The sequence below is a fragment of the Bufo gargarizans genome, chromosome 1 (genome assembly GCF_014858855.1).
Source record: "Bufo gargarizans isolate SCDJY-AF-19 chromosome 1, ASM1485885v1, whole genome shotgun sequence".
Lineage (NCBI taxonomy): Eukaryota > Metazoa > Chordata > Amphibia > Anura > Bufonidae > Bufo > Bufo gargarizans.
Window position 1 is genome coordinate 133,216,297 of NC_058080.1, and position 18,297 is coordinate 133,234,593.

An 18,297-nucleotide genomic window follows, 5' to 3' on the forward strand; every position below is an offset into this window, starting at 1 on the left:
ACGCAGCGCCGACACTATGTTCTTCCCATTGTCGATTACCATGGTTCTGATTTGAGTTGTCATGTAGAAACCAAGATTTGATTTCTTGATGAAGGACACGGAGCAGTTCCTCCCCTGTATGACTCTGTTTGCCTAGGCAAACAAGGTGCAGAACAGCGTGACACCCGTGCCCTGCACACGCGGTATGCTGGAGGGGCACTGTAAATTGTTCCTGCAGTGGAGGCTGAGGCCACGGTGGAGGATGAGGAGGCAGAGGCGTAAATTGTCACAGGACCAACAGCGTGAGAACGTGGAGGAAGAAGCGACGTCACCTGGCCAAGTTGCTGGTGTGGTTGTGCAGGAACCATATTCATCCAGGAGTAGGAAGAGGAGCAGGAGCACCAGGACCAGCAGAGGATGGGAAGGACAGACAGCTCCCTTTGGCTGAGGTGGTGGAGCCTTGACTACCTGAAATCGGGTGCATGCCACTGGGTAATGCAGGTTGCTGCGGCAGGCTGGACCCCCACATCGGAGCCATGGCTCTCCCAGGCCACTTCATAGTGACGCTGCGCATGTTGACGCAGGGCCGTCATTGGCACCCTGGCCATGCTTCAACTTCTGCCCACAGATTCTACAAATTGCCATGTTCACCTCAGGTGGTTTAACACAAAACACTCACACTGCCGAGTAGGTGATTTTACCCCCAACACGCTGCACTGACTTTCCGTGAACCCCTGCACCACTACTTTCCGGGCAGGTAGGCTCCTGCCAAGCGGGTTGTCTACCCCCGGCATGTTTGGCTCCCGACCTCCCACTGCTGCTACCCTGCTGACTTCCGGCCACACTAGCGACTTGCTGGCTCTGTCGCTGCCTCACTGGCAAGCTGCGACCCTCTTCTCCCGATGATGATGAAGCCCTAATTCACCCGAATCCCAAGTGCGATCAGCTACATCATCATCATCGAGTACTGTCTGCACGTCACTGATGTCCTCCTCAACGGTCTCTGGGTCAGGAACCTGACCGCTCACAACACCAGGTCCCACGCCACTCTCCTCATCAGTACTTGCCCACCTACCGGAGGAAGCGGCAGATGTCTCCTCCACATCTTGGCTGGCCAGTAGCTACTGACTGTCCTCAAGTAGCTCATCCTCACTGTATAGTGGAGCTGAGCTCATAGCATGAAATACTTCTCTGGCTGAGGGAACATAAAAGGACAGAAGCAGGTTGAGGACAAGTGAGGGCACAGGCCCTGCTCCTGGGCCATGCCAACTAAGGGTTGTGTCTGACGAACCCACCGACCCTTGGCTGGAGGTGTCTGATGTTCCTTTGGATGAAGTGGAATAAAGAACCGCTGGGTTGCTGGTCAAGACACGACCGCTAGATGACACCGGGAGCTCAGGCCTCTCGCTGCCACTCCTGCTGCCACGCCTCCTCACTCTGTTGCAACATGTGCCTGCGCCAGAAACATTTATCCCCTGTGCAGGGCCTGGCACTTCTCTGTCTGACATACTGTTAGATTAAATAAATAAAAAGGAAATTAACCCCAAAAAAGTCTGTAATTTTCTCACTTCACCACACAAGCCTAATAAGCCCTTTTCCCACTAATACATGCCAAAAAGGGCTTTAGAACATATAACTGCACCGCTGAATGGCAAATATATATTTTTTTGCCACTAATACATGCCAAAAAGGGCTTTAGAACATATAACTGCACTACTGAATGGCATATAGGCCCTTATTTTTTTTTCATTTATACACGCCACAAAAGGCTTTAGAACATATAACTACACTGATGAACGGCAAATAATGTATATTTTTTTGCCACTAATACATGCCAAAAAGGGCTTTAGGACATATAACTGCACCACTGAACGGCAAATAATATATATTTTTTGCCACTAATACACGCCAAAAAGGGCTTGAAAACATATAACTGCACTGCTGAACGTCAAATAATATATATTTTCTTGCCACTAAGGGTCCATTCACACATCCATAAGTGTTTTGCGGATCCGCAAAACACGGACACTGGCAATGTGCATTCCGCAATTTGCGGACCACACATTGCCGGCACTATAATAGAAAATGCCTAATCTTGTCCGCAATTGCGGGGTGGGGCGGGCCAGGACAGCAGAGCGCTGCCCTCTGGCCCTCCTCTGTTCCCTAGGGATTGTTGAGCGCCATCTAAGTGGGCGGTACCAGGAGCATAAAAGGAGACAGAGTCTTTTAGCAAGCTGCCACTGCTGTTTTTTATAAATAAATTCTGCCACTGCACAGATCGCTCCCTGATGAGCCATTGTATTATGGCGAAACGCGTCGGATGGTGCTTGTAGGCAGCTGTTATGAGAAGGGACAGGTAGATCAGGCCCGAGGTTCCAGTGGCTGGGGGTCGCTCTTTTCAGGGTGAGTGCTCCGACTGCAGCCAGTTAGCCTATCTCCACACTCAAGACTAGAGTTTGAGGGTCAGAGACAAGTAGGCCTAGCTGAAGCAGCAAGTAGTGAGCATCACACGCAAAACTCACCTAAGAAGCAACCCCCACCGTTACCCGCCAAGTTCTGATTAGGGCAAAAGACCACTGAAAGCTATACGCACATCAGTAATTTTAGTAACACTGTCTCACTTATTTTAACGGGAATAATAAAAGTTATGTATTATTAGTTCTCACAAAGGCACACTCAGTTCATGATATAAAAATTGAGACTACTGAGCTATTATATAGTCTGTCAACACGAACAGCCTATCTTACATTGGGATATTTATCTCATACTGTACATAGGGAGAACATACAAACTGGGCAATTTATAATGAGGAGACTTTTTGAAGTCAGTTTTGCTTAGTTGCTGTAATTTGAGCCAAATTTTTTCCATTTATTCCACACCACTACTGGATTAAAACTATAAATTTTTGGCAGCTTTTTGATAAACATTCTAAATTATTAAAATTTGTGAATTTTCAACCCTGTTTAGTGCATAAGACTCCATACTCTTTGCTTAACTTTTGAACCTGTTTGTATAAGAACGGTATTTAAGAATGGACATTCACTTTCTGATAAATATGGTTCAATTAACAGATCTTATGACAAGCTCACTTTTGCTGATATGCACCATGTTGCATTCCACGGGTAGCCAGTTATCCGTATAGCCTCTGTGAGTTGCATATATGTCTATAGACGACCTAGAAAATATGGATGAAGAATACCCCTCCCTTCTGTGACTGAGTATGGCACATCTGATATTGGTACTACATGTGTTCTGGTATTTGTGCACCATATCTATAAAAACGATGGCGTTCCTCTGTTATATTTTGGCAGCCCTTGCGTTCTGCATTGTCATGGCTGAATTCCTTATTCAGCTACATTTTTTATACTCAAGATAATTAAGTTACTTGGCATGGTTATAGCATGCACTTTCTCCGAAGATATGATGTTGAATGACTTCCAAATTGTACAGTATATTGCATCTTTATCTCATGATAAGTAACTCATTTTATTAGTACTTTTCTTGGGTAACATGGCTTCTCTTTATCAGTTCTGCTGTGAAAGTACACTACAGATCTTCCATAATTAATCAGGCATATTCATTTACAGGTTTTAGCTTAAGGGTAACCATAGCACACAGGAATTCATTATTAATAGCAGTTTCAGAGTAAGCTACACCTTTCCATACCAGACGTTATTTCCTTATGGGTACTTTTGTCATTACATGGAGTATACCTATTGTTAGTGTGACAGCTCGGCAAATGATGTGACACTCTGGGGCCTGGACAATGTAAAGGGTTTTATTTTTATTTTTTTATCCATGGATGGACATATGATGAACATGGAGATGAAGGCGGAAGGAGAGAGGCAGCAGAGAAAAGTGAGGTTTAGGATAGCGTCATCTTATAGTGGACGAGTGCTGAAAGAAGTCTACACTGATGGAGACTCATTGGATTCTGAATGTGCCAGCAGCTCAGAGACTGAACAAAACAGCATACCAAGTGAAACAGATGGTCATCATAACGGCTTCTTAGGGTCGGAGTATGATGAAAGCGAAAATGAACCGGACGACTTGCTTGTTTTAGCGAGAGCCACTAAAGACAGAGGATTTGGTACAAAGCGAGTGAATATTCTCAGTAAGAATGGCACAGTGCGAGGAGTCAAGCACAAAGTCAGTGCAGGCCAAGCTTTGTTTGACAATTTGGCAAAGGTTTTCCAGGTAAGGAAAGACAATGATAATTAAAGGAACATTAAAAACACCTTCATTATTGGTATAGAATAGATCAATTAAGATTCTCAGACATGCACTGTGACTTCAGGTTATAACGGAGGCCATGAAGCTGTGAGGGATCTGTTGCACAGTGGACACCACGGATGCCCAATGGGGCCCACTGACTTATGACTGGGTTTTTCAGGCTTCATCGATGGGTCTGTTGTTTTGATGGAAAAGTAGCACTGCTTGCAACTCTATTTTCCCTGTCAAATACAACAGCACCTCTGACAGAGGCTCTACAGATATGAAAGTTGCCTAAGCCATATTTGCTTCTAAGTTTGTGATCTGTGAAAGTTTTTGGAAGTGTCTGACCAGTATAAATCTTAGGCCGTAGTCAGAAATTTGCAGAGTGCCATTTACCCCAAAAGTGGTCACCAAATTGTGGAAATTGGCTCAAAGGGGTCTACTGAAAGGGTCTCCTTTCTGAATGAGTGCAGTGCAGATGTACAGTAGCAGCCAGATTTCAGTTTTCAGTGTCATACAGTGGTGCATGTGGCTAAAAATGCACTTTTTGGGGTCATGTATTAAAATTGTAACTATGCAGATGTTGCTGTACTTTATACATTATTCTTCATACATTGTATGCCAGTTTTAAGCATATGTTGAATGGCTGAGGTTCTTTCTCAAAAGAGAAAAATGATTTCCAGATGACATTCTTTATACTCTACCCCTTTATCTGCCCTAGGAGACCCGTAGCAGCTTCTGTATTACTAACCAACCTCCTTGAAGCTGTCTCAAGTCAACTGAGCTCATTTGAGTATCTGTCTCAGAAGAGGTTTTATGTGTCAGGTTCAACACAGGATAAATGAGCAAGACTTCCATTTATTGCATGTAACTACCATATACACTACTCACAAAAAGTTGTTGGCTTTTGTTTCAATAAATTGGGCTTCTACTTAAATGCCCGACTTTCATGATATAATATCACTGTAGCGTGAAGTTTTTACGTTTTTCATAAATTTCACCCAAAAGCCAAATATTCCAAACTTTTTGTGAGTAGTGTAGAAACACTGTTTCTATTCAGTAGTCCTGACCTAGTCTGTGTTTTATCTGTATTTGCTTAGAAAGCAAGATTTCTGAGGCAATTACATATTTGATTCTACTCTGATAAATGTGCTGCATTCTATGCACTCTCCTTTGACTGGCAGGGCAGATTAGGTGCATGATAGGCCCGGGGCTGTCTACCCAATTCGGCCCCCCTCCATTTTAATTTTAGTTTTTCTTCTGTATAAAGAGGTTGCGGTGCTTCGTAAGCGGCAAAGTCTCTTCCTAGGCAATATGACATCGTTCACATGGTCTAGGTGCAGCTCTGTCCCATCTGAGTGATTGGGTCTAAGCTGTAATACCAAGCGCAGTGCTATCAAATGGACAGCGCTGTGCTTGGTAACAAGCAAAGAGGCTGCGGCGCTCACTTTAACACCGCGGTCTCCTCAAACAGCTGATTGGCTGGGGGTGCCAGGAGTCGGACTCCCACCATCTCATAACTCTCTACAGTACAGATGTCATAGATGCTACCTGCAGTCCTATGTAACACCCCACAGTGAACTATTGTGTTATGTGGGGTGTTACATAGGACTGCATGGAACATCTACTACATAATCTGTACACAGAAAGTTATTACAAAACTTTAGTTGCCAAATTTAAAATACATACAATTATGATAAAAAAAAGACTTGGAGGAGAAGATGAGACGCAGGTCACAGTAGTGAGCCAGCTCTACATATAGGGGAATACAGCACCACATACCTGTTACATCCAGTGACATCTCCTGTTATATAGATCTTCTCTTTCCACTTCTCCTCCGTTTGACCCAGACCACCATGACTAATTATTTCAGCCATATTTCCTCTCTACAGAGTTTGTTACACAGACACGTTAAATTTCTCATAAGTGGGGTCATTTATAAAACTGGTGTAAAGTAGAACTGGCTTAGGTGCCCATAGCAACTAATCAGATTCCACCTTTCATTTTCCAAAGGAGCTGTGAAAAATGAAAGGTGAAATATGTTGCTATGGGTAACTAACCCAGTTCTACTTTACACCAGTTTGATAAATTACCCCAAAGGTCCCTATAGTGTCTACAGCAATTATAATGTCCCCTAGAGTGCCCCTAGTAATAATAACACCCTATACTGTGCTCCAGGTAATAATGCCTGTATAGTGTCCCCAAAAATAATGTCCCCTAATAGAAATGCCCTCACACTGCTCCCATATAGTAATTTCCCCCACACTGCTCCATACAGTAATTTCCCCCACACCGCTTCATACAGTAATTTCCCCCACACCGCTTAATACAGTAATTTCCCCCACACCGCTTCATACAGTAATTTCCCTACACTGCCCCATATAGTAATTTTCCCAAACTGCCCCATATAGTAATTTTCCAAAACTGCCCCATATAGTAATTTCCCCAACACTGCTCCATATAGTAATTTTCCAAAACTGCCCCATATAGTAATTTCCCCCCCACTGCTCCGTACAGTAATTTCCCCCCCACTGCTCCATACAGTAATTTCCCCACACTGCCCCATATAGTAATTTCCCCCACACTGCTCCGTACAGTAATTTCCCCCACACTGCTCCATACAGTAATTTCCCCCACACTGCTCCATACAGTAATTTCTTCCACACTGCCTCCCATGTAGTATTTTCCCCCACAAATTAATTTGCCCCCACACTGCCCCATCAAGTAAAAACCCCACACACTGCCCCCAGTAGATAATTTGCCCTGACACTTCCATCCATTAAGTAATTTGCCCCCATACTGCCCTTCATTAAGTAATTTGCCCCCCCCACACTGCCCCCATCAAGTAATAACCCCCCACACTGCCCCAATTAGATAATTTGCCCTAACACTGCCATCCATTAAATGATTCCCCCCCCCACTGCCCCCACAGTATACATTTTTTCCACACTTCCCCCACAGTATTAATTTCTCTACGCGGCCCCCACAGTATTAATTTCTCCACACTGCCCTCACAGTATTAATTCCCCCATTGTAGTAATTTGCCCCCACAGTATTAATTGTCCCCCACACTGCCCCCACAGTATTAATTTCCCCCACACTAGTAATTTGCCCCCACGTAGTAGTTTGTCCCCCCACTGTCCCTTCAGTAATGTCCCCCAAAGTTGGTTGTTATGAATATAATTAGGACCTGACCTGGGTAAGGTAATTTTACTAGTTTATTTACAAATGCCTATCCAGGCAATAGAACCTGTCTTGACCCAGTTATAAATTAATACTTCACTTTTATTTGAATACAAGTAAAACCTAAATGCTAAGTGTGTGCGAGGTGCACTCTTTAATTGAACTTAAACAGAACCAAAAAATTAAGGGGTGTTAAAAACACAGTACACCACTTCACTGGTAGGTGTATTGCTTTGACAATTAGGCGGGGGGAAGAGATGTGCACTATCTTTCACCCTTACCACTGTAAGGGCAGAACACTACCGTACCACCGTCCGCGGTGACTCTGCCAGCTGAGAATGGTTGTAATAACAGCCTTATAGAGTGGTGGGAGAAATGGGAATATCAACCCACTATGTGAATGGCGCATAAAGTTGATCTCAGACTGGGATTAGTGGCAACTAACACCGCAACACGGACTCGGTGCACAGTAGCCAAAACCACATCTAACTTGATTGCTAAACCAAACCAAGCAACGTTGGCCACTAATCCCAGTCTGAGATCAACTTTATGCGCCATTCACATAGTGGGTTGATATTCCCATTTCTCCCACCACTCTATAAGGCTGTTATTACAACCATTCTCAGCTGGCAGAGTCACCGCGGACGGTGGTACGGTAGTGTTCTGCCCTTACAGTGGTAAGGGTGAAAGATAGTGCACATCTCTTCCCCCCGCCTAATTGTCAAAGCAATACACCTACCAGTGAAGTGGTGTACTGTGTTTTTAACACCCCTTAATTTTTTGGTTCTGTTTAAGTTCAATTAAAGAGTGCACCTCGCACACACTTAGCATTTAGGTTTTACTTGTATTCAAATAAAAGTGAAGTATTAATTTATACCTGGGCAAAGTTGGTTGTTGGCACAAAAAAAAAAAAGCTAATACTTACCTGTGTCCCAGTCGGCGCTCACTTGTAGATGGTGCAGGCGCACTGCGCACACGTCAGTGTGCTGCATCCAGGCGTGGCGCGATGATGTCATCACACCCGCCTGCGCCGAGATTTTACTACTGCACTGGCGGTGATCGGCGGACGGCGGCGGGGCAGGGAGCTATGTGCTCCCATACCCCGGTGTAGTTTGTGGGCGTTTGGGTCGGCGTTGGGCCCTCCAGCGATGCCAGGCTCGGGGCTACACACCCGAACACCCCAATTATAATCCGCCACTGTTGACTGGATAGTAAGCATTTCTGACTATGATGTAGGATATGGCAGAAGAGTTGCTGTAGGGAGACTGCAGAGCTCTAGCAGCAGTAAAAGAGAATCATAATACATAATTAATGTAGGTATATACCTGCAAGGACAGAATGAAGCCTCAGGTGAAGGTAATTTATCAGATTCACTATAACATATGTCGAACTGTCATTGTAAATATTCATGAATGTAAATTCTAGATTTCATTTGACAAATGTCATATACTTAAAATGGTCCCTGTATCGTAACCAATATTGAGCCATGCAATCGATCTTACCTGAGTAAGGCTGATATCTTCATCTACTGTATCATTGCAGCGCTCAGTAACATACTGTGCCTGATATGCATTAGTTGACTTTAGTCAGTTTCTTACTAATGCTTCTTATACTGTACCTTCTGCATAACTGGTTTCAATGAACTTTGGCACAATGAGTCCTTTATAGTTAAAGACCAGGTAAATACAAAAAGTAATTCATACATGTAATGAGGAAATTTCTTTTTCATCCACTTTTTGGTACTGTGCAGGCAAATCAACAGATAATGGCCATAAAAGGATGAATACTCAAAATACCCATCTCTGTTCTTCTGGGAAATACAGTTTGGAAATGACTGTATTTTTTTTATTTATAAGATGCACCTAAGTTTTAGAAGAGGTAAATCAGAAAAAAAAATTTTTAACAGACCTCAGATCAGAACAAAAAATAACTAGGGTAAATAAACTTACCTCTCCGGGTGGCGCCTCCACTCTACACATTCAGCCACTCTTCCTGCATTCTCTGCTCCCTGTTCTTCTCCGGGTCCACGCTACACTTTGACCTGACATCGTACAGTGTCAGGTCATAGTGTACACACTGCATCCTGATCCTGAAGACCAAAGATTTGTGAGTACAGCCAGCACTGGCAGCGATTCACTCACATGCTTACTGCATACTAGTGAGCTCTTCCATATTGGAAGTTCTCACTAGTATTTGCTTTATTAGACAAACTGCCATTTTCCCCCCTCGTTTGGGGGAAAAAAGTATCTTACAAAGCAAAAAGTATGGTACGAGTCTCTATAAAAAATACAGTAATTGTATTTACTTTATTTTTACTTTAGTTAATTATATGATATTGCACGTTTAACCCCTTAAGGACCCAGCATGAGAATGCTCATCCTAAATGGCCGGTACTTTGTTCTGTGGTCTTTCCTGCCCCCATGTGCGGTGCCTCGATCAGTAGCAAGGATCCGGTTGTTACTGACAGGCAGATCCCTGCTGCATCCAACAGCATCTGTGACAACGGAGATGCCGGAGGATTAACCCCTCATATGCCGCGGTCAGTGCTGACCGTGGCATATGGGAGGTTTGCGCTCTCTCTCCTGAGCCGTCGGGCCCCAGTGCTTCGGTGGCGGGACCCGGTGGTTGCCATGGCAACCCATGCCATTCAAAGGCATTGGAGCCCAGCAGCTATGGAGGCCCATGAAGCCAAGCCCCAGGCTGGGTCTCATAGGCAAACTATCAGTGTATTACACTCGGTAATACACTGATATTCAATGCAGTACAATACAGATGTATTGTGCTGCATTGAAACAGGGATCAGACCCTGTAATGTTAAAGTGGGACAAAAAAAAAAAAAAAAAGTGAAATAAAAGTCTTTTTAACAATAAATTTTTTTTAATTTTCAATTAAAAAAAGCCTCTTTCCCATAAAAAGAGACAAAAAACAGTAAATAATAAAATAGTATAAAAAAACCCCAGACATATTAGGTATTGCCACATGCGTAACAACCTGCTCTATAAAAATATCACATGATCACAAAAACTGTGCTAAAAAAACTTTCATCCCAAAAAGTAATGAATCCAAAAATAATATGAATCAAACCATCATCTCATCCCGCAAAAAATGAGACCCTAACTAAGAAAACTAAAATATGGCTCTCAGAAAATGGAGGCACTAAAACATAAATTTTTTGTTTCAAAAATGCTTTTATTGTTTAAAACAAAAATATTCCGTATCGCTGCATCTGTAACAACCTACTCTATAAAAATATCACATGAGCTAACCCGCCTGGTAAACACTGTAACAAAATAAAAATAAAAACCTTAAAAAAATCCATTTTTTGTCACCTTACATCACACAAAGTGTAATATCAAATGGTTAAAAAGTAGTATGTACCCCAAAATAGTACCAAACAGTCATCTCATCCCGCAAAAAATGAGACCCTACCTAAGACAGTTGCCCAAAAAATAAAAAAAGATATGGCTTTCATAAGATGGAGACATAAAAACATAATTGTTTTTTTCAAAAATGCTTTTATTGTGTAAAACTAAAATAAATATAAAAAATAGACAAATTTAATTGCCGCATCAGTAACAACCAATCAGGTTATAAAAATATCACGTGGTTTACTGTAAAAAAAAAAAAAATGCCAAAAAAATCTATTTTTTTGTCACCATATGTCACAAAAAGTGTAATACCAAACGAACAAAAAGTAGAATGTATTCCAAAATAGTACTAATCAAACCATCACCTCATGCCACAAAAACTAAGCACCTACATAAGGCCTCTTTCACATTTGCGTTGTCTGGATCCAGAGTGACGTCAGGGCGCCCCATGCGCATGGATGACGTGCCATGCGATCACGTCATCCATGCGCCTGGGGCGCCCTGACGTCACTCTGGAGCGCCCCGGGAGCCGCACGGACGGTGAGTATGCTGCTCCCCCGCTCCCCACTACACTTTACCATGGCTGCCGGGACTTTAGCGTCCCGGCAGCCATGGTAACCATTGAGAAAAAGCAAAACGTCGTATCCGGCAATGCGCCGAAACGTTTAGCTTAAGGCCGGATCCGGATCAATGCCTTTGGGCATTAATTCCGGATCCGGCCTTGCGGCAAGTGTTCAGGATTTTTGGCCGGAGCAAAAAGCGCAGCATGCTGCGGTATTTTCTCCGGCCAAAAAACGTTCCGTTCCGGAACTGAAGACATCCTGATTAGGGATGAGCGAACTCGAACTGTATAGTTCGGGTTCGTACCGAATTTTGGGGTGTCCGTGACACGGACCCGAACCCGGACATTTTCGTAAAAGTCCGGGTTCGGGTTCGGTGTTCGTCGCTTTCTTGGCGCTTTTGTGACGCTTTCTTGGCGCTTTTTGAAAGGCTGCAAAGCAGCCAATCAACAAGCGTCATACTACTTGCCCCAAGAGGCCATCACAGCCATGCCTACTATTGGCATGGCTGTGATTGGCCAGAGCACCATGTGACCCAGCCTCTATTTAAGCTGGAGTCACATAGCGCCGCCCGTCACTCTGCTCTGATTAGCGTAGGGAGAGGTTGCGGCTGCGACAGTAGGGCGAGATTAGGCAGATTAACTCCTCCAAAGTACTTGATTATTGATCGATCTGCAGCTGTGGATCATCGAGCTGCTGATACTCAATTGCTCACTGTTTTTAGGCTGCCCAGACCATTTGTCAGTCACATTTTTCTGGGGTGATCGGCGGCCATCTTGTGTCTTGTGGTGCGCCAGCACAAGCTGCGACCAAGTGCATTTAACCCTCAATGGTGTGGTTGTTTTTTGGCTAAAGCCTACATCAGGGTGAAGCTGTCACACCAAGTGCATTTAACCAGCAATAGTCTGTTTATTTTTTGGCCATATACTACATCAGGGGCAAGCTGCGCCTGTCACCAAGTGCATTTAACCCTCAATGGTGTGGTTGTTTTTTGGCTAAAGCCTACATCAGGGTGAAGCTGTCACACCAAGTGCATTTAACCAGCAATAGTCTTTTTATTTTTTGGCCATATACTACATCAGGGGCAAGCTGCGCCCGTCACCAAGTGCATTTAACCCTCAGTAGTGTGGTTGGTCAAGCTATCACACCAAGTGCATTTAACCAGCAATAGTCTGTTCATTTTTTGGCCATATACTAAATCAGGGGCAAGCTGCGCCCGTCACCAAGTGCATATAACCAGCAATAGTCTGTTCATTTTTTGGCCATATACTACATCAGGGGCAAGCTGCGCTCGTCACCAAGTGCATTTAACCCTCAGTAGTGTGGTTGGTCAAGCTGTGACACCAAGTGCATTTAACCAGCAATAGTCTGTTCATTTTTTGGCCATATACTACATCAGGGGCAAGCTGCGCCCGTCACCAAGTGCATTTAACCCTCAGTAGTGTGGTTGGTCAAGCTATCACACCAAGTGCATTTAACCAGCAATAGTCTGTTCATTTGTTGGCCATATACTACATCAGGGGCAAGCTGCGGCCGTCACCAAGTGCATTTAACCCTCAGTAGTGTGGTTGGTCAAGCTATCACACCAAGTGCATTTAACCAGCAATAGTCTGTTCATTTTTTGGCCATATACTAAATCAGGGGCAAGCTGCGCCTGTCACCAAGTGCATTTAACCAGCAATAGTCTGTTCATTTTTTGGCCATATACTACATCAGGGGCAAGCTGCGCCCGTCACCAAGTGCATTTAACCCTCAGTAGTGTGGTTGGTCAAGCTGTGACACCAAGTGCATTTAACCAGCAATAGTCTGTTCATTTTTTGGCCATATACTAAATCAGGGGCAAGCTGCGCCCGTCACCAAGTGCATTTAACCCTCAGTAGTGTGGTTGGTCAAGCTGTCACACCAAGTGCATTTAAACAGCAATAGTCTGTTCATTTTTTGGCCATATACTACATCAGGGGCAAGCTGCGCCCATCACCAAGTGCATTTAACCCTCAGTAGTGTGGTTGGTCAAGCTATCACACCAAGTGCATTTAACCAGCAATAGTCTGTTCATTTTTTGGCCATATACTACATCAGGGGCAAGCTGCGCCTGTCACCAAGTGCATTTAACCCTCAATGGTGTGGTTGTTTTTTGGCTAAAGCCTACATCAGGGTGAAGCTGTCACACCAAGTGCATTTAACCAGCAATAGTCTGTTAATTTTTTGGCCATATACTAAATCAGGGGCAAGCTGCGCCCGTCACCAAGTGCATTTAACCCTCAGTAGTGTGGTTGGTCAAGCTATCACACCAAGTGCATTTAACCAGCAATAGTCTGTTCATTTTTGGCCATATACTAAATCAGGGGCAAGCTGCGCCCGTCACCAAGTGCATATAACCAGCAATAGTCTGTTCATTTTTTGGCCATATACTACATCAGGGGCAAGCTGCGCCCGTCACCAAGTGCATTTAACCCCTCAGTAGTGTGGTTGGTCAAGCTATCACACCAAGTGCATTTAACCAGCAATAGTCTGTTCATTTTTTGGCCATATACTAAATCAGGGGCAAGCTGCGCCCGTCACCAAGTGCATTTAACCAGCAATAGTCTGTTCATTTTTTGGCCATATACTACATCAGGGGCAAGCTGCGCCCGTCACCAAGTGCATTTAACCCTCAGTAGTGTGGTTGGTCAAGCTATCACACCAAGTGCATTTAACCAGCAATAGTCTGTTCATTTTTTGGCCATATACTACATCAGGGGCAAGCTGCGCCCGTCACCAAGTGCATTTAACCCTCAGTAGTGTGGTTGGTCAAGCTATCACACCAAGTGCATTTAACCAGCAATAGTCTGTTCATTTTTTGGCCATATACTACATCAGGGGCAAGCTGCGCCCGTCACCAAGTGCATTTAACCAGCAATAGTGTGGTTATTTTTTGGCCATATCCCAGTCTAATTCTGTCACTAAATACATACCGGTCACCCAGCGCCTAAATACTAGGCCTCAAATTTATATCCCGCTAAATCTGTCGTTACCGCTGTACTGTTGTGGCTGGGCAAGTTATTTAGTGTCCGTCAAAGCACATTTTTTGTTCAGGGTTGAAATACAATTCTCAATTTAGCAATTTCATAATTTAGTGGTTTCTGCTATATCAGAGCTATTTGAAATCTATCCCTAAAAGGGTATATAATATTCAAGGTGCACATAGGGTCATTCAGAATAACTTCACACACACGCTACTGTGCATTTCCAAGTCCAATTCTGTTAGTAAATCCATACCGGTCACCCAGCGCCTAAATACTAGGCCTCAAATTTATATCCCGCTAAATCTCTCGTTACCGCTGTCCTGTTGTGGCTGGGAAAGTTATTTAGTGTCCGTCAAAGCACATTTTTTGTTCTGGGTTGAAATACAATTCCCAATTTAGCAATTTCAGAATTTAGTGGTTTCTGCTATATCAGAGCTATTTGAAATCTATCCCTAAAAGGGTATATAATATTCAAGGTGCACATAGGGTCATTCAGAATAACTTCACACACACGCTACTGTGCATTTCCAAGTCTAATTCTGTCACTAAATCCATACCGGTCACCCAGCGCCTAAATACTAGGCCTCAAATTTATATCCCGCTAAATCTCTCGTTACCGCTGTCCTGTTGTGGCTGGGAAAGTTATTTAGTGTCCGACAAAGCACATTTTTTGTTCTGGGTTGAAATACAATTCCCAATTTAGCAATTTTATAATTTAGTGGTTTCTGCTATATCAGAGCTATTTGAAATCTATCCCTAAAAGGGTATATAATATTCAAGGTGCACATAGGGTCATTCAGAATAACTTCACACACACGCTACTGTGCATTTCCAAGTCTAATTCTGTCACTAAATCCATACCGGTCACCCAGCGCCTAAATACTAGGCCTCAAATTTATATCCCGCTAAATCTCTCGTTACCGCTGTCCTGTTGTGGCTGGGAAAGTTATTTAGTGTCCGTCAAAGCACATTTTTTGTTCTGGGTTGAAATACAATTCCCAATTTAGCAATTTCATAATTTAGTGGTTTCTGCTATATCAGAGCTATTTGAAATCTATCCCTAAAAGGGTATATAATATTCAAGGTGCACATAGGGTCATTCAGAATAACTTCACACACACGGTACTGTGCATTTCCAAGATCAATTCTGTTAGTAAATCCATACCGGTCACCCAGCGCCTAAATACTAGGCCTCAAATTTATATCCCGCTAAATCTCTCGTTACCGCTGTCCTGTTGTGGCTGGGAAAGTTATTTAGTGTCCATCAAAGCACATTTTTTGTTCTGGGTTGAAATACAATTCCCAATTTAACAATTTCATAATTTAGTGGTTCCTGCTATATCAGAGCTATTTGAAATCTATCCCTAAAAGGGTATATAATATTCAAGGTGCACATAGGGTCATTCAGAATAACTTCACACACACGCTACTGTGCATTTCCAAGTCCAATTCTGTTAGTAAATCCATACCGGTCACCCAGCGCCTAAATACTAGGCCTCAAATTTATATCCCGCTGAATTTGAATACAATACATTGGGCCAAATAATATTTTTGTTGTTGTGGTGAACCATAACAATGAGGAAAACATCTAGTAAGGGACGCGGACGTGGACATGGTCGTGGTGGTGTTAGTGGACCCTCTGGTGCTGGGAGAGGACGTGGCCGTTCTGCCACATCCACACGTCCTAGTGTACCAACTACCTCAGGTCCCAGTAGCCGCCAGAATTTACAGCGATATATGGTGGGGCCCAATGCCGTTCTAAGGATGGTAAGGCCTGAGCAGGTACAGGCATTAGTCAATTGGGTGGCCGACAGTGGATCCAGCACGTTCACATTATCTCCCACCCAGTCTTCTGCAGAAAGCGCACAGATGGCACCTGAAAACCAACCCCATCAGTCTGTCACATCACCCCCATGCATACCAGGGAAACTGTCTCAGCCTCAAGTTATGCAGCAGTCTCTTATGCTGTTTGAAGACTCCGCTGGCAGGGTTTCCCAAGGGCATCCACCTAGCCCTTCCCCAGCGGTGAAAGACATATAATGCACTGACGCACAACCACTTATGTTTCCTGATGATGAGGACATGGGAATACCACCTCAGCATGTCTCTGATGATGACGAAACACAGGTGCCAACTGCTGCGTCTTTCTGCAGTGTGCAGACTGAACAGGAGGTCAGGGATCAAGACTGGGTGGAAGACGATGCAGGGGACGATGAGGTCCTAGACCCCACATGGAATGAAGGTCGTGCCACTGACTTTCACAGTTCGGAGGAAGAGGCAGTGGTGAGACCGAGCCAACAGCGTAGCAAAAGAGGGAGCAGTGGGCAAAAGCAGAACACCCGCCTGCCAAGAGACTCCGCCTGCTACTGACCGCCGCCATCTGGGACCGAGCACCCCAAAGGCAGCTTCAAGGAGTTCCCTGGCATGGCACTTCTTCAAACAATGTGCTGACGACAAGACCCGAGTGGTTTGCACGCTGTGCCATCAGAGCCTGAAGCGAGGCATTAACGTTCTGAACCTGAGCACAACCTGCATGACCAGGCACCTGCATGCAAAGCATGAACTGCAGTGGAGTAAACACCTTAAAACCAAGGAAGTCACTCAGGCTCCCCCTGCTACCTCTTCTGCTTCTGCCGCCTCGGCCTCTTCTGCTGCTGCTGCCTCGGCCTCTTCCTCCGCCTCTGGAGGAACGTTGGCACCTGCCGCCCAGCAAACAGGGGATGTACCACCAACACCACCACCACCACCTCCGTCACCAAGCGTCTCAACCATGTCACACGCCAGCGTTCAGCTCTCCATCTCACAAACATTTGAGAGAAAGCGTAAATTCCCACCTAGCCACCCTCGATCCTTGGCCCTGAATGCCAGCATTTCTAAACTACTGGCCTATGAAATGCTGTCATTTAGGCTGGTGGACACAGACAGCTTCAAACAGCTCATGTCGCTTGCTGTCCCACAGTATGTTGTTCCCAGCCGCCACTACTTCTCCAAGAGAGCCGTGCCTTCCCTGCACAACCAAGTATCCGATAAAATCAAGTGTGCACTGCGCAACGCCATCTGTAGCAAGGTCCACCTAACCACAGATACGTGGACCAGTAAGCACGGCCAGGGACGCAGGGCAACATTCTTTGCCTCCTGTTGCCACCTCCTCCTTCTCGGCTTCCTCCTCCTCTTCTTCCACCTGCTCATCCAGTCAGCCACACACCTTCACCACCAACTTCAGCACAGCCCGGGGTAAACGTCAGCAGGCCATTCTGAAACTCATATGTTTGGGGGACAGGCCCCACACCGCACAGGAGTTGTGGCGGGGTATAGAACAACAGACCGACGAGTGGTTGCTGCCGGTGAGCCTCAAGCCCGGCCTGGTGGTGTGTGATAATGGGCGAAATCTCGTTGCAGCTCTGGGACTAGCCAATTTGACGCACATCCCTTGCTTGGCGCATGTGCTGAATTTGGTGGTGCAGAAGTTCATACACAACTACCCCGACATGTCAGAGCTGCTGCATAAAGTGCGGGCCGTCTGTTCGCGCTTCCGGCGTTCACATCCTGCTGCTGCTCGCCTGTCTGCGCTACAGCGTAACTTCGGCCTTCCCGCTCACCACCTCATATGCGACGTGCCCACCAGGTGGAACTCCACCTTGCACATGCTGGACAGACTGTGCGAGCAGCAGCAGGCCATAGTGGAGTTTCAGCTGCAGCACGCACGGGTCAGTCGCACTACAGAACAGCACCACCAATGACTGGGCCTCCATGCGAGACCTGTGTGCCCCGTTGCGCTGTTTCGAGTACTCCACCAACATGGCCAGTGGCGATGAAGCCGTTATCAGCGTTACAATACCACTTCTATGTCTCCTTGAGAAAACACTTAGGGCGATGATGGAAGAGGAGGTGGCCCAGGAGGAGGAAGAGGGGTCATTTTTAGCACTTTCAGGCCAGTCTCTTCGAAGTAACTCAGAGGGAGGTTTTTGGCAACAGCAGAGGCCAGGT

At 45.0% G+C, this 18,297-nt stretch overlaps 1 protein-coding gene across 1 annotated transcript in view; it reads left to right on the forward strand.

The window, feature by feature from the left end:
• The first annotated feature begins 3,780 nt into the window (after window positions 1-3,780).
• Window positions 3,781-18,297, forward strand: part of GRXCR1 (glutaredoxin and cysteine rich domain containing 1) — a 95,499-nt gene continuing 80,982 nt past the window's right edge. The window contains exon 1 of the mRNA XM_044276675.1: window positions 3,781-4,176. Coding sequence (XP_044132610.1) covers window positions 3,790-4,176 — 387 coding nt within the window. The 5' untranslated portion in view covers window positions 3,781-3,789. The remainder of the gene's footprint in view (window positions 4,177-18,297) is intronic.